General features: G+C 42.9%; 1 protein-coding gene across 3 annotated transcripts in view; it reads right to left on the bottom strand.

Annotated features, from left to right (window-relative positions):
- Window positions 1-14,842, bottom strand: part of TNIK (TRAF2 and NCK interacting kinase) — a 375,800-nt gene that overhangs the window by 40,085 nt on the left and 320,873 nt on the right. For 2 of the 3 annotated variants that reach the window (XM_040621607.1, XM_040621605.1), the window contains exons 18-20: window positions 6,709-6,872; window positions 4,608-4,705; window positions 3,734-3,757 (exon numbers count right to left, since the gene is read on the bottom strand). In XM_040621607.1, coding sequence (XP_040477541.1) covers window positions 3,734-3,757; window positions 4,608-4,705; window positions 6,709-6,872 — 286 coding nt within the window. The remainder of the gene's footprint in view (window positions 1-3,733; window positions 3,758-4,607; window positions 4,706-6,708; window positions 6,873-14,842) is intronic. The other variant, XM_040621606.1, reaches the window with a different exon arrangement.

Raw genomic sequence — 14,842 nt, 5'->3', positions numbered from 1 at the left:
TGCAATACTCGGGCAGAGTGGGAAATACAGTTTAGGAATTTGTTAAAGCTATGAATAGAAAAGGATATTATAATCATCCAACCCAGTAAAGCAGTAACAGATATATTTATTTTGTATTTTGTCTTCTATATGTTAGGAGGATGTTCAATCACACCAAAGAATGTAAAGCATTTAAAATGTTACTTATCATTAAAAAATGCATTTTATTATAATTTAAAGAGAGAATATGGTTTAAAATAATTTATTTCTAATGTCAATAATTCTGAGTAAAATATAGTAATATTAGCTGTGATTTGTTTAAATTTATAATACGTTTTCCCTGAGGGGAAAATTTTCCTTATCTCTGACATTTCAAAACAAGACAAACGAGATTTGAAAGAAATCAAAACTCTAGCAATATTTAGCCGGTTCAAAGCCCATTGATTTCAAGGAACTCTCATTCGTGAAAATGAGCTAATTTTTTCTAAACACTGTATTTAGGAAAAGTTTAAAGTTCTGACCTGTTTTATAATTTCACTTGTAATTCGAATATGGTTTGTTTCTACAGTATTAAAAAGCTATCTTCCTTGAAACACTGAAAGTAACTGCAAATTCCTTGTAAGTTTACTTGGTCACAGCTCGGACGGTGAGGCACAGATGAGAGTCCCAACGTAACAATAATGAGTAACTCCAAGGGAATACGCCAGCCAAAGAAAATTAATCTCCCGTTGCCAGCGGTCTACACGCTTAGCTGCGGTTCCGTTCCTTACCCACCCACTCTGCAAGAATTTACAACAGCAAAGTTCTAGAAAATAGACACAATCTAAAACTGACACCACTGGGTTCAGATCCATTTTCATACACTTTCTTTTCTGACAATACCAATTTTCTCCATATAATGAGTTTTTGTGGTAATTTATTGCTTGGCTGTCTCAAGCCTGGAGCTAAAAAGTATTAAAAAAGAAAAAAAAGTGCTATTTAGCATGAAAATATTTGAGAAATGCATAGTATAACTAAAAAAGAAATACAGCAAAATGGTAAGATTTTTTGACTATGCAGTCAATGTGAAGATAGGAAGCTCTCACCCGGAGGCTTCTTTGTTGTAACACTTTTTAAAATTAATTTGATATATATTTTTTTCATTAAAAAAACTTTTATTTAATCTGACGATTATGCATACTTTACCTAAAAAGGTGCTTTTTTAGGTCTCTTTTTAGAAACAACGTAGTTTATTTTGATTTTAGTTCGATTTGTTTTAACTATTAGAATAACAGTTAAGAATCTTTAGGCTGGTCTTTTCTTTATGTATAAAAAGAATTTATTTCCTTTTTAGGAAATCCTAAGAAATGACATTGGGGAAGTTACTTAACCTCAGTATCCTCATGTGAGAAAAAAGGTTTTAGACCACTAGCTATTGTTCAAGTTCTATCCAATCTGTGGATGTGCTCTGGAATTTTTCAGATTCTTCCATAGGAACAAAAAAATACTGCCAAAGCCAGCGTTTGCTTATGTATCTAATCTTCCTGTCCTATGTTTAATCTACTCAAGTAAAAAGGATACTTATTTTCAATGATTATGTTAATCACAGACTATATTGCACAATCTTATATTCCATTAGAAGGGAAGGCCAAATTAATGGACACCCCCTCCGATCGATGTTCATGAAAAATCAAACCATTAGATTAACAATAACAAGCAAGCCTTTTCATTTCAATCCTGGGTTATCTAAATGGCCAATCAGTCACTAGAGAAGGAAGCCATATCAGAACCTACGAATGAAGATGGGAGAAAGGTTTATCTAATTCAAGGTTTCCCAATGGTGGCACTATTGCCATTTGCGGCCAGAACGCTCTCTACTACGGGTTGCTCCCCTGTGCATGGAAGGGTGTTTACAGCAGCGTCTCTCTGCTCTGCCCACGAGACACCAGTAGGCACTGCCTCCACCTCCAAGTTGTGACAACCAAAATTGCCCCCGGACTTTGCCAAATATCTCCTAAGGGGGATGGGGAGAGGAGGAAAAAGGACAAGAGGAATCGTCTCGGTTTGAGAACTACGGAGTCAAGTACAACCGAGTAATCCTGTATTTTGAGTGGTTTAGATCAGTGACATTCAAGGGTAGGGAGGGGTATTAGAATCAACTGGAGGGCTTTTTCCAACCACACATGGTTCCAGAGATTTCAGTGGACAGCTAACATCCCCTCAATTACTTGTACTTCCGTTGCCCCCGTGATCTCTCTCCAGTGTACGAGAGTAAAGCAAAATAAATAAAGCAATTTTTAAAAGCCTAAAATATCCTGGGTTAACCAGATGAAATCCATTTCCCTCATGACAGCCACCTTCAAGCTAATTCTGTGCTCACGAGATTTCCCTTGAGTTGCGTGCACACCCGCCGCCATTTTACTGGCAGCCATGGCACCAGAATATCGTTCTCTTTCTTCAACAATTTGGGAGAAAATTGATGCAGGTTGTGATAGTTGCTGTCCTTTTGACTATCAGGAGGGGACAGGCCAGGCTATGGCCCAGAGCAATGAGGAACCTCCTCGGTTTCCTTTCTACAAACGCCGTCCACACACTGTCAATGTGCAGTCTCATTTTTTTATGAGCAGCAATCATTACCTAAGAAATAACATTCTATATCACGCTGAATGGTCAGGTGTCCTCATTCTGAAAAAGTCAGGTTCTTTGGTAAAGATCAGATGCATAGAAACCCACTTCTGCCGCCTGCCAAAATGGCTCCATGTCGCGGGCCCAAACCCGAGCGTGAGGAGAACCTCTTGGCTTTACGCTTCATACAAGGCTCTCACACACGTGATCTTGAGTGATCCTAATCAACCTTGTGATCGAGGCAGAGCAGGCGTCTTTATCCCCATCGTAACCACGAAGAAACTGGCCCAGAGCGGTTATGAGCCTGGTCCTGGCCAATATCTTATTGGGGGAGCTAGAATTTGAGTTTGTTGACTCCAAAGCCCGTGCTTTTTCCCTAGCATTTCGCAGAAATGGTGCTCAGCAGAGCTACAGCCGGAAAGTCGTAAGAGTACTCTCTAGATTCCATGCAGCTAGGATCTTGGCAAGGCCTCTCTCTTACAACAACAACGACGACACGCATTTACTATGCTGTGTTCATGCAGGTCTGACAAACAGCAGTAAGGCAGTCATCCTTCTTAGCCAGCTACCCAAGATTGACAAAGCCATATATTTTTCTAATGGAAAAATGTCTCCACAGATAAGGAAATAAAGTCACTTAACTCGCCAGGATTCATTAACGAAAGCTGCTGTTGCAGCTGATGCTGTAGTTAACGTCCCACAGAATTAACCTAACAAAACCCAGTAACTCCTTGCTCACAAATCACACACTATATATTGGGAGTGCTTTTGAATGATGTCTCTCCCCTTTGTTAGTAACACTGCCATCCCCTCCAAAGCTGGTGCGTACAGTGAAGAGCTAGGCTTTGCTATTGGAAGACACTGGAAGGAAAAACTGCCAATAACAAAGCACGACTGCTTATCTTTAGCCGGACTGTGGCATTGGAAAAGTGACATTTTGGCTTAGAAGGAAGGTCTCTGGAGCTTCGCACAAGTGTCTGAGGGCCTCAGGCTGGCTGTAGTTGAAGGGGCTTGCCTTCCAGCAGACCATTCCAGAGCACTGAACTTTAAAGCCGTGATCCAACAGGCCGCCTCTCTGAATGTCAACATCAGGAAATAAGCATTATATTTACATCTTGTGACAGCATGACCGAGAAAAGGTAATACTAACCTCATCTATCGCTTTCTTATAGCTCTGAGATAGGAGGACCCCAATCCAGAAGAATCCACAGGAGGGGAAAAGCCAGAAGAAAGGCAGCAGGTTAGACACAAAATGGGAATTGTTAGTACACAACTGATAAATGCAAAGGAGCAGAGAGAACCTCAGTCCGGAGTGGGGCAGATCCCCTTCAGGGTTGTTCTCACTCTGCCTCCTGACTTTAATACGGACAAACCAGAGTAAACCAAAAAGTCCTCACATTCATTTCATTGAAAAGATTCTCCAAAATTTTAAAGAAAGTAAGTGGATAGTAAGTCATCCCAAATTAACTTCCAACTTTCAAATGTCAGCCTCTGTGCTCCTATTTCTTTTGCTAAAGCTATTTGGGGTCTGTCCTGTCTTGGCAAGGAAGCTAGATTTCAAGTTGTCAGGCCCCTTGTCAAACCATGGTTAGAACATTTTGGTTCAGAAATATATAGTCCTGAAGGCATGAAGAACAGCAAAAATTACATTAATTCATATGGCAAATAATCTGGGGAGAGGGCGGAGCAGACAACAGAAACCCACAGGAAGTACCCACATCTCCTTAACTGTAGCTCCGTATCTTTTTGCCAAGGCTCCTGAGTAGAAATTACGTAATGATGGGAGTTCCTTCTCCCCCTTTTTAATTCCCGAAAGTAGCGCTAATGATCAGCAAAATGCCTAAAGGCAGAAAAGCAATCCAAGATCTGTTCACTTCTTTCCTAATCAGGTATGACTTCCTTCTGGATGCTTCTAGCATCCATTCTTCTTCCTAAGTAAATTTTATTTCATAGTCATGAGTGTATCCCCGACTACTTTACCCCGCAGCCTCTCTGGTAACTTAAGAGAGTTCAAGAGCACTCACAGCTGGTCGACTAGGTCGGGTAATGTCCCTGGATTCTTCTGGCTTCACCTTGGAAGGCTCGTGGGGGAGCACAGGAGATCCTTCCGACTTACTGTTGGCTAGATAGAAAAACAGGGGCCAAGAAAAAATAGTGACCATCACAAAGTGTTGACTCAAGTCCTGCAGTTCTGTGGTGAGTCACCCTTGATTACTCAGGGATACATCATTCACTGAGGCAAATCCTCAAACACATCTGTGAAAAGACTGTTCACGTTCAGGCAAACGCATTTAGGCTTGTGACCTGGAAGTCACTATTCATAATAAGAAAAACTAGCAAGCACCACCACCACCACCATTTACTGAGTGCTAAACGTGCGTCCCACTTAATGCTAAATGCCGTCTACGTCAACTGTCTCATCGGGTTCTTGCTCCAACCCAATGTGTAGCACTCTTTTCCCATTTTATAGTTCAACGCAGACTTCGAGAGATGGCATACTAGCCTAAGGTCATGCAGAAGTTACGGGCAGAGCTGGGATTCGGTCTGGCTTATCCAGGTCCTATTCTTGGTTATTACCCCAAACCAGCTTCTGTGCTAATGTTCTTCTTTTACCACTTACCCATCAGGACAGGTTATTTTGATGGCACAGAAACCTATTTTACTGATGGAATGGCTTTTAAATGGGAGGCGGGCGTTGTCCGGGTTCTTTAAGGAAGAAGGGATGAGGGGACAAGAAGGAGAGTATCGGTGACAGAGGAAGAGCCCCAGGACAGAGGGACGGAGCAGGAATGGGGGAGGGCTCCCCAACAGCTCCAGAGTGAAGAGCATCTCTCTGATTTACTTATAGGTAGAGAAAATCAATCTGGTATAGGAGAGATTCTTTTGTTTTAAAGCGGTCTTTCCTGGGAAGAAACACACTAGGGATACAACAGTGTTCTTAACCCAGAGGACCTAGGGGCCAAAGCACAGAAGGTAAGAATTAAACCCAAACCAGATCAAAGAATTAAAATGATATGCATAACTCCACTTTTCTTTTTTTTCTTGCTGTAAGGATATCAAGTTGCTTATGAATAGAAAAAAAGATAAGCCAATGGCAGTTTTCTAAATTAAGTAAATTTATATTTGGCTTAAAGCAACAAAAATACACATGGCTATGGGCTGGGCCATATGAAGAATGCATATGGCAGCAGCCACACCCCAGTCCAGAGACATGAGCATCGCACGCCGGGTTTCAACCTTTTCAAAACGGACATACAGCGATTTTACTTATTTAAAACGTTAAAAAGATAGTAGGTGGCCAACCCTGGTTGTGTCTAATGAAGAAGCTAAGAAAAAAATAGAGGATTGGTGGTTTTTTCTCAGGCAGAGTAATTTGTTAATATTTGTCAAATTGCGTTTTAAAAAGTTTTAGTCCTTATTACTTGGAAGCAAAATTATCTTCCGAAGGAGGTTGTTCAGAAAGAGGGAAAGAAACAGTGTGTTGTCATGTGTAATTAGCTGGACATGATGCTGTTTTTCACAAGCTTCTTCATTAATGAGAACTGCATGGTGATGAAAGACTTGAAAGGTCAGAAAGGCTCATATTTTATTCCTCTTTAGTAGGAATAACCCAAAGAGTCAAATATACTTTTTAAGTCCAAGAGTTTACTTCTTCTTTAAAGTGCATACATATTCCACGTTAGTCTTTACCGAATTCCACTTTGAGAGATCCTTAGTGTTATGAACAATATTCAGAATACCACAAAGGGACGATTGGTGTAACGGGAAAGGAGGATACTTGGGGGTACATGAAACTCAAAACAGGCAACAAATGGAAATGGCAATTTAGGGGACTCACAAGTGATTATCTTTACAAATAAGACCAATGATCTATGATCTTCTTGGAAAACAATGTCACGTGCAATGAGAAAAGATTTAGTCCAAACTCTGATGTCGCACGTGAAACTGAGGATGGTGGTTCTCTCATCGGAGGACTGAGGCCACCGGCAGTTCGAGGACTTTAGCACTGCACAGTGGTGGCCACGCCAGGGGCAGGGGTCACAGAAATCCGGAACTAAGCTGAGTCCATGCCCACAGCTCTCCGCCCCAGGCAGTGTCATCAGGGAAAGGCAGGGGAAAGCTTACCTCGAACTCTGGTCCGTTCACTGGACCCCGCTTGCGATCCAGGCTGAGACCCTCCTTGGGAACTGGGCTGGGAGCTAGGGGTGCTGGAGCTGGAGGAACTGCCACTGCTGGTCCTCTGCAAGGGGCTCTCCAAGATGGGCTCAGTTCTCCGCAGGTCAGGGTTGCTGAAGGGAAGGCAGAGCACGGTGACTACCCCCTCCAGACCTTGCCATTCCCAACAGAAGCATAGTCCCGTTCTGTCCCCGGTACCAAGGAGCAACCAGAGCCCTTGTGTCACCCTGCTCGGAAAGGGTCAACGGGAATGACAGTCATGTTGTTCTCTGTGGAGCTCCCAGCCTGATACTGCTGATGGGATGACCTCTTGACCCAGTTCCTGGGTCATCACACCAAAGTATTAGCTCTGAAATGGTGCTCTTCAAAGGAGGCTTTCTTTTAAACCCTTATTCCCCTGTTCATTGTAAAAAAAAACCCAAAAAAACAAAAAACAAAAACCTTGAAAAATATTAAAAGAAAAAAAAAAAGAAAGCAGCACATGCCATCTCTGACCCAAGAGAAATCCAACTATATTTTACTATTTGGCATAGTCCTTCCAGACTTTTTTCTTTGGTATACATGGAAGCATGCTGTAGGTTCGGTTTTGCAGCTTGCTTTTCCCCCACACTGCACTGCGAGCGGGTACTTACGCTTACAAAACAATAATGGCTGCGAAATCGTCAGCACGTGGGTGAATTAGCTTAACGGTTCCCCTACGGGTGGATATTAAGGTACTTCCAATACGTTGGCCTGACACATTGCACTGAAATAGGTATCTCTGTAGGCATACAAATACCCAGTCATATCTCCTTCCTGGACCAGGAATTCTTGGGTGGAAGGACATGAACTGGGATGTGTGTGTTGCATATGTTTGTACGTGAGTGTGTAATGGTGTTACCAGTTTTCGCTGAAGGGTATGAAATGGTCCATCTTATGGAATTCTTAACCACGCCTTATTATGAGCAGTTTGCTAATTTGTAAAAAAAAAAAAAAAAGTATCTCGTTTTAATGCTGTTTTAAAACATTACTATTGAGGGAGAATAATTTTTATTCACATTTATTTACCATTTATAATTCTTCTTCTGTGAATTGCTTAATCAAGTTCTTCGCTTATGTAGTTAGTGGTATATTTGCATTTTTAAACTTCTTTCAGGAAGTCTTTATATACTTTGGCTCTTATCCAAGGGAGGTGTGTTTTAAAAGAATTGCTATTAAGCGCTAATTCAAGAGCAAATGCTAGTGGTCCCCACTTGCAGTAAGACCTTGCTGTATTATTCACTTTCATAGCTTAACTGGCCCCAAAGAGCGGTATTTAGTTGCTCCCTCAGTTGGTCATACCGAGCACTGGGTCAGGCGTTTGAGATACGGGAATGAGCACGACACAGCCCTTGTCATCCGCCAGCATAGCCAGGCACGCGCAGCCAACCTCATTCACGCTCTGCCCGCCGGGAGCCCGGGGCAGCACGGGAGCGCGGAACGGGACCACCCGGGCCACTTCCCGTGCTCGTGGAAACCGTACTAGGACAGCGGCGGGAAACAACTGCTGAGGCTTTTATGATTTTGTTATAAAAAGAAGCAGCCTCCTCCAAGTTTCCAGAAAGCTCTTCCTTTTTAATTTATAACTCATCAGCCTTTTCATTTTTCCTTCACACTTGCACAATGCTGGGCCTAAACGGGTAATTCGGTGAGACCTGAAACTCGGAGCTCAAATCTTCTGCCAGCCGCCTGCCCCAGGGACCCCTCTGCATTTCCGATGCCTTCCGTTCTCCAAACAGAGCCGCACATCTTTGCTAACAGTCACCATCGTGTGATCGGAGACTATGATTTTAAGGCAGGAAGTCCTGTGAAAATGTAATTTTATGCTTTCATCTGGCTCCGCTCATTTCGAGAATGTCAAGTGCACTCTGAACTGTGTTGGGTCTCCCGTGTTTCACGTATAAAAATGAAAATAATATGGCTTCTTCCCTTGAGACATTAGCATTCTAGTGTACCAAAAATCTGCCCACAGAATGGCAGCATTATAGCAGCAACTAGACCAAAAATTTCGTTTCGATAACACAAGAACCTTGCTTTTTGGTGAGGCAGCTGCCAAAAACATCTGATCGAGTTACAAACATTTTTAAATATTGGGTTATTGGAAGACATGGCTGGTGGCCCTGGAAAACGTGTAAAAATAAATATGTCCTCATAACTTATTAATTCAGATTGTATAAATGTATAATTCGTGACAATATTTATCTTTTAAGTTTTTACGGCGAAGGAGCTGCCGAGTCAACCCAGCACTACAATCAACTGCAGCAGAGTGATTAGCAAGCTTAAGGAAAAGGTTTAAAATTCTCAATATTTTCACAGAACTCCTTTGCGTAGTAATTAGTTTTGTAAAAACTGCTAGCATTTAACCGGTTTAAACAGATTTGGATCCATACTGGAAACCGCCCTGGTTTGGAGAAGACCTAACACGATAAGGACATAATACCCGTGCAATAGCCTACCTTTCGATTTCTCCTTAAAGAAACACTCTTATCTCCTTTTAGTCCCAAATAATAAATTATTTCCCATGGTCCCTCTTTTATTAAACAGTGGTGGTCAGGAATTAGTTCTATATAATTAATAAAGTCCAAAAATATTTTTTTCTAAAAATTCTATCGCTAACCAACTGTATTGCAGATTGAAGGTGAGGGGCTTCGGCTTCGTGGTAGCTGCTTTCATTCTGTAGAATGGTAACGTAGTGTTCTTTGTATCAACAGAAACAGCCATGAAGAGAGGGGTGGCTGTGAGCTCTACATTTTTTCCTCTGGCGGCTGTGGTGTGCGAGCGGGATCCAGCTGTTTGCTTGAACACGGCACTCCTCTGATCGTTTAACCCACACCTTTCTATGAAGCACCTACGTTGTGGGCCTCATGGGACCAGTAGGAGGGATGGAGGCGAGCACAGGTCACAGGTGCAAGGTGCAAGAGAATTCTAGAGATGGGACATGTGCAGTGGAGATCACAGTGGGTAAGGCAAATCTCTATGTTGTGTGGGAAGGAACCTGTAAGTATTGTTAGTATTTGGGCAACAAGGAACGTGGCCCAGAGTGGTCGAGGTGGTGTCAAGATGGAGACAGGACTTGACTGGGTCTTGGAGGGGGGAGCAGGAAGTCTGGGGGAAGCACCTGAGCAAGGACACAGGGGCCGGGGTTTTCCTGGGGCTCGCCGTGTAGGGAGGACATCACGCCGGTGGAGGAGTAGGGAGGAGTACCACGCGTGTGCCAGGTTACCGGAAGAGCAGCTCATCAGAAGGGACGGACGGCTTAGGCAGCAGTGCCTGTAAGGCCCGGCGGAGCACACAGATGGCCCCGGGCAGGGTTACATGGGACCGGCCGGGAGAGAGGCAGGCTGACCAGGTGGGAGGCTGCCACCACCCTGATGATAAGGCCTGGGCCAGGGCCGTCAAGGAGGGGCACGGGGATTGGCAGGAACAGCTGGGACCTGCACGCGTCTCCCATGGGACCCAGAGCCTTGTTCGGTGTGAAGTTAATTGGATCCTACGGGCATTAAATCCCTGACCTGGGCCTCATTAGCACGGGTCCTCCTCACTGGAGCTCACCAGCATGGGCGCTGATCTTCGCAGGCTGCTGGAGACTGAAAGAACCATTTCGTTTCTGTACAACCACACATAGAAATTGGGAAAACTTTAAAATGCTTTTGTTACCTTATTTTTTTTTTTGAAAATATAAGTATTTTGAGAAAATGTCATACCGTTCATATTTTTCTTTTCCTTATTATGTGGTAATATGGTCTGGCCTTGGGGCCAAAGGGTCTGAGATAAATGCTTTTAGAGGGAATTTCAGAAGAATTCTATGAAATAACAGATTTCCTTTGGTCACATATTAACTGCAACTACTCAGATCCAAATGTGTAAAAACTTGAAAACATTCATATATATTTCTTTAAAATGCTAACTTTTAGTTAATATATTTGCCATCCCACAGACAATGCTGTTGGGTCTATAAAACACACAGTAAAGTGAAAATGTGGCAATTGTTCCATTTACTCGAGTCACATAAAGAGTCAAAACAGAAAATTAGGATTACAAAGTGATTTCTTGGCCCAAATACTTGGGCCAAGTCTATAATTAACTGGCTGACTGCCAAAATTCACTTTACTTTGTTCTTTGATGACACAGCCAATGAGAACAAATGAGCCATAGGAAGATAGGTCTGGGACGGGACAGAGAATTATTTTTTGAAATTAAGCATTTAGTCATTGGGTTTTAACTGGGTGTTTCTGGCTTAATTTAAATCTTTTCATATTCTGAATATACTTGTTCGATCAAATTTTAATTTGCTTTAAAGGAACACGTGAATCAAATATTAAAGTATCTGGAATCTTTTTAAACAATATTTTAAAAAAATGAACAAATCAAATCTTGATTTAGACTCAAATGATCACCTTGGCAACATAAGGCAGCTGGGAGCCCAGACAGCAGGTAAGAACCACACACCGATGTGCACGTGCATGAGACGGGACAAACAGGTGCAGGGGGTCATGGGGACTGCCAAATGTGCGTAATGACATGAGTACCAGCTTGAGTAGGAAAGCTTTGGGGACCTAAATAGGTCCACGGGACAATAACTTTTATTTTATTTTTTTTATTTTTTTTTTTTAAAGATTTTATTTATTTATTTGACAGAGATAGAGACAGCCAGCGAGAGAGGGAACACAAGCAGGGAGAGTAGGAGAGGAAGAAGCAGGCTCATAGCGGAGGAGCCTGATGTGGGGCTCGATCCCAGAACGCCAGGATCACGCCCTGAGCCGAAGGCAGACGCTTAACCGCTGTGCCACCCAGGTGCCCCGGGACAATAACTTTTAAAAGGTAGTTAATATCACAAGATGAGAATCGATAACAACAGGATTAAGAGGAGCTACTAACACAGTCACCAAATCCATGGTGGGAACGGTGGAGGCAACATGGTGCCTTGTCAGTCGATAAATCAGGAGTCCCCTTTCCCTTGGGAACATGAGGCGGCAACACCAGCTGCACTCAGGGCTGAACAGGTAAGCAGGGCATGGTTCTTCAGAGTGTGGACTTTGGTGCAATGCTAGTAGGTTCAAATGGTGGCTCTGTCCCTTAGTCATCTTGTCACCTTGGGCAATTTACTTACCTAGTGTTCATCTCAGTTTCCCTTCTATAAAATGGAGGTGATTACGGCCACTACCTCACAGAGTTGTTATATGGTTTACACTAGTTAGCATTTGAGAGGCGCATCGAACACTGCCTCACAAATAAAGATGTTCCAGAAGTGTTAACTAACTAACTAACTGACTAACTAACTAACTAACAAATCACCCCAAACCAAGCAGAAGGCAGGCATGCACAGGGATCACTCAGGAACACTTTTTTGACCAACTAATGCCACTATAGCTGTATTGCTCGATACATATCTATTTAAAAACGTATTCTTTATAGGGCTCTTTTCGATTTCATGTAGTGTGTGTAGACAGGGGAAGAGTGACATAATTGGAAGTTTTTTTTCTGGGAGAAGGAAGGCTTTTGAAAATAGTAAAGCTCTGCTTTTTTCCTCGAGTTACAGGTACGTGCTTGCATACTCCCATTTTAACTCACTTCAAGAATCTTCCATTCAGGGTGCTAAGTAGTTTGTTGATTTAAACATACTGTTTCTTATAGTCTCAGAAATTATCACACATTCTGCAGTCACTAGAGAATATACAACATCTTGCATCTAGTACCTGGAGTTCATTAGTACTTGAATTGAAGAGGCAAAAACTACGTTTTTTAACCGTTAGCCTCTACTTTCTATTCTTTCTTTTCCCTACTGGCTTAGCACAGAAGTGGCTTATTTCCCACTCATATCATGATATACACAGAACTGCTCTTCTTGCTGGTTCTTCTTCAGGTGGGGACTTGGGGACCCAGGTTCCTTCCATGTTCAGACACTGCTGCCTTAAACTTGTGGTCCCTAAGTTTGCCACAGAAGGAGAAGAGAGAGCTTCTGCCTTCTTTTGCTTTCTTTAGATAAGTCTATTCACGTATTTACCCCAAAGCAAAATAAGAAAGCAAAGCAAGGAACAGAATTTTGCCCCTAATAATGCCTGTAGCCCCAAAGAGTAGCAGGCATCGTATATCCTCTGACCCGTGGGCCCTAGACTCAGGCGGTCTTGGTTGAGTCACTGGCTCCCAAGGTTCCCTGTGGCCCTTCACACCACAGGTCCTCAGTACACATTTGCTGAATTTAGCAAATGAAAAATAATAATGACAAAACAGCCTGAATTTCTCCTTTATTACATGTGTGATTTTTCTTGGGATCCATTTTTACATTGCCAATGTCCCACTCTACCTCGAGGATCATTTCAAGGAAAAGGGCTGGGAGGATAAAAAGGAATACTGACCAACTGTAAGAAATATAGCTTATAAACACTGTAAAGGATTATGTAAAAGCAAACCCTTTTTATGGCTTTATGGATGGGCAACTGCCTGAAAAATGGTACAAAAAGAACTATGAGAACTTGATTAAGACCAGTGAAAACAGGAGAGTCTGCTTTATGGTAATGCCCCCAGCAAATCACATCTCCCATTGTCTATGGCCCTGTGTGTTTCCTTTACACTTTGATTCAGTGTGGTTGCCAATGGGGCATCGGCAAAGACGATGCAAGCAAGGGCTTGAAAAATGCTGGTGCATTGATTGGGGGCTTTCCCTGCGGGAAGGCTGTCCTGAGATCGGCAAACAGTAAAGACCAGGATGAAAGCCCACCAAAAGGTACCGCTGACCCATCAGCTCAGTGCAGCTGCATAAAGTAAGCCCCAAGCGAGACCAGCAGAAAAACTTATTAGCCAACCCACAGAACCGTAACAAATAATAAATTGTTACTATTTCGGACCACTAAGTTTTAGGGTGTTTTATTACGAAGCAAAGGTGACGTAAAGCTATCTCTATCTTTAAAAAATGCAATCCAATCTAGAGTCGCAAAATCTGATCCACATCTGAATTGTCAGTCACTCGGGGATAGGTGATAGCAAGAAGCAGAGTGTTCGCGGAGCCTGGGCGGCTCAGGCGGTTAAGGTTAAGCGTGTGCCTTAGGCTCAGGTCATGATCCTAGGACTCCGGGATCCAGTCCCACATGGGGCTCCCTGCTTGGCGGGAAGTCTGCTTTTCCCTCTGCCCCTCCTCTCTGCTCGTGCCCTCTCCCTCTCTCTATCTCTCTCTCAAATAAATAAATAAAATCTTAAAAAGAGAAAAGCAGCAGAACGTTCGGTAGGATTATTGCACATGGCAGAGATGCGTATCCCCCCCCCCACAAACCCTCTGACTTTCCTTGTAGGTAAGTAATTATTACCTCTTGGCTCCCTCCCTCCCTCCCTCCTCTGTAAGCTGAACAATGTTAGCTGTCTCACAAAGTCTGCATTCTTTGGACAAAGTACACATTTAAGTGGTTCTGGGGGAAAGGCTCATGTTTGACAAGCCACTGACCATCAAAAGCCAACCATCTCGGACCTAATGTCATTAAAATAACACTTCAGTGGGAGCAGAGAGCTGCTTTTTATTTGATTATATAATGATAGTGCTCTTTCTTTTGGGTTGATAGAAGGAAAAAAGACTTACAGTCGAAAGGATGCCTGATTTATAGCCCCTAAAATTCTAAGCAACTGATCCGATGAACAGAGCCTTGAGGGCAGGGACCAAAGGACTAAGACGCACTGATAACTGGGGCTTCCTGCCGCTCAAACAGGGGACTGACAAAGTTCACACCGCCAATCCCAGGGCTGCTGTTCCTTTGGCCCTCGGTCACAGAACGCTCTGGTCTTCCTCCTCAGCGCTGCTTAGCAACACCAGCTCAGGGTGAAGCTGACATGTCCCTGGGAAAAAATGGCTCATTCGGACCTTCCTGGAATTGGCAATCCGCTCAGTATGGGCTAACTTCTTTGCCCTAAAGGGATTACTGTGCTTAGTACAGTTCCATTTTATTTATGGACTGACCTCTTCCTAAAGCTCCTCATGTGAAGAGGAAAATTAGAGCTTCACAATCCAAACATTCCATATATTAAAGATATGTACAAATAATCCTAACCTTCGTTTCCAGTCTCTCATTCTTACTAGCAA

The sequence above is a fragment of the Ursus maritimus genome, unplaced genomic scaffold (genome assembly GCF_017311325.1).
Source record: "Ursus maritimus isolate PB19 unplaced genomic scaffold, ASM1731132v1 scaffold_4, whole genome shotgun sequence".
Lineage (NCBI taxonomy): Eukaryota > Metazoa > Chordata > Mammalia > Carnivora > Ursidae > Ursus > Ursus maritimus.
Note: the sequence above shows the minus strand (reverse complement) of the source record. Positions and strands in the feature narration are given on the sequence as shown.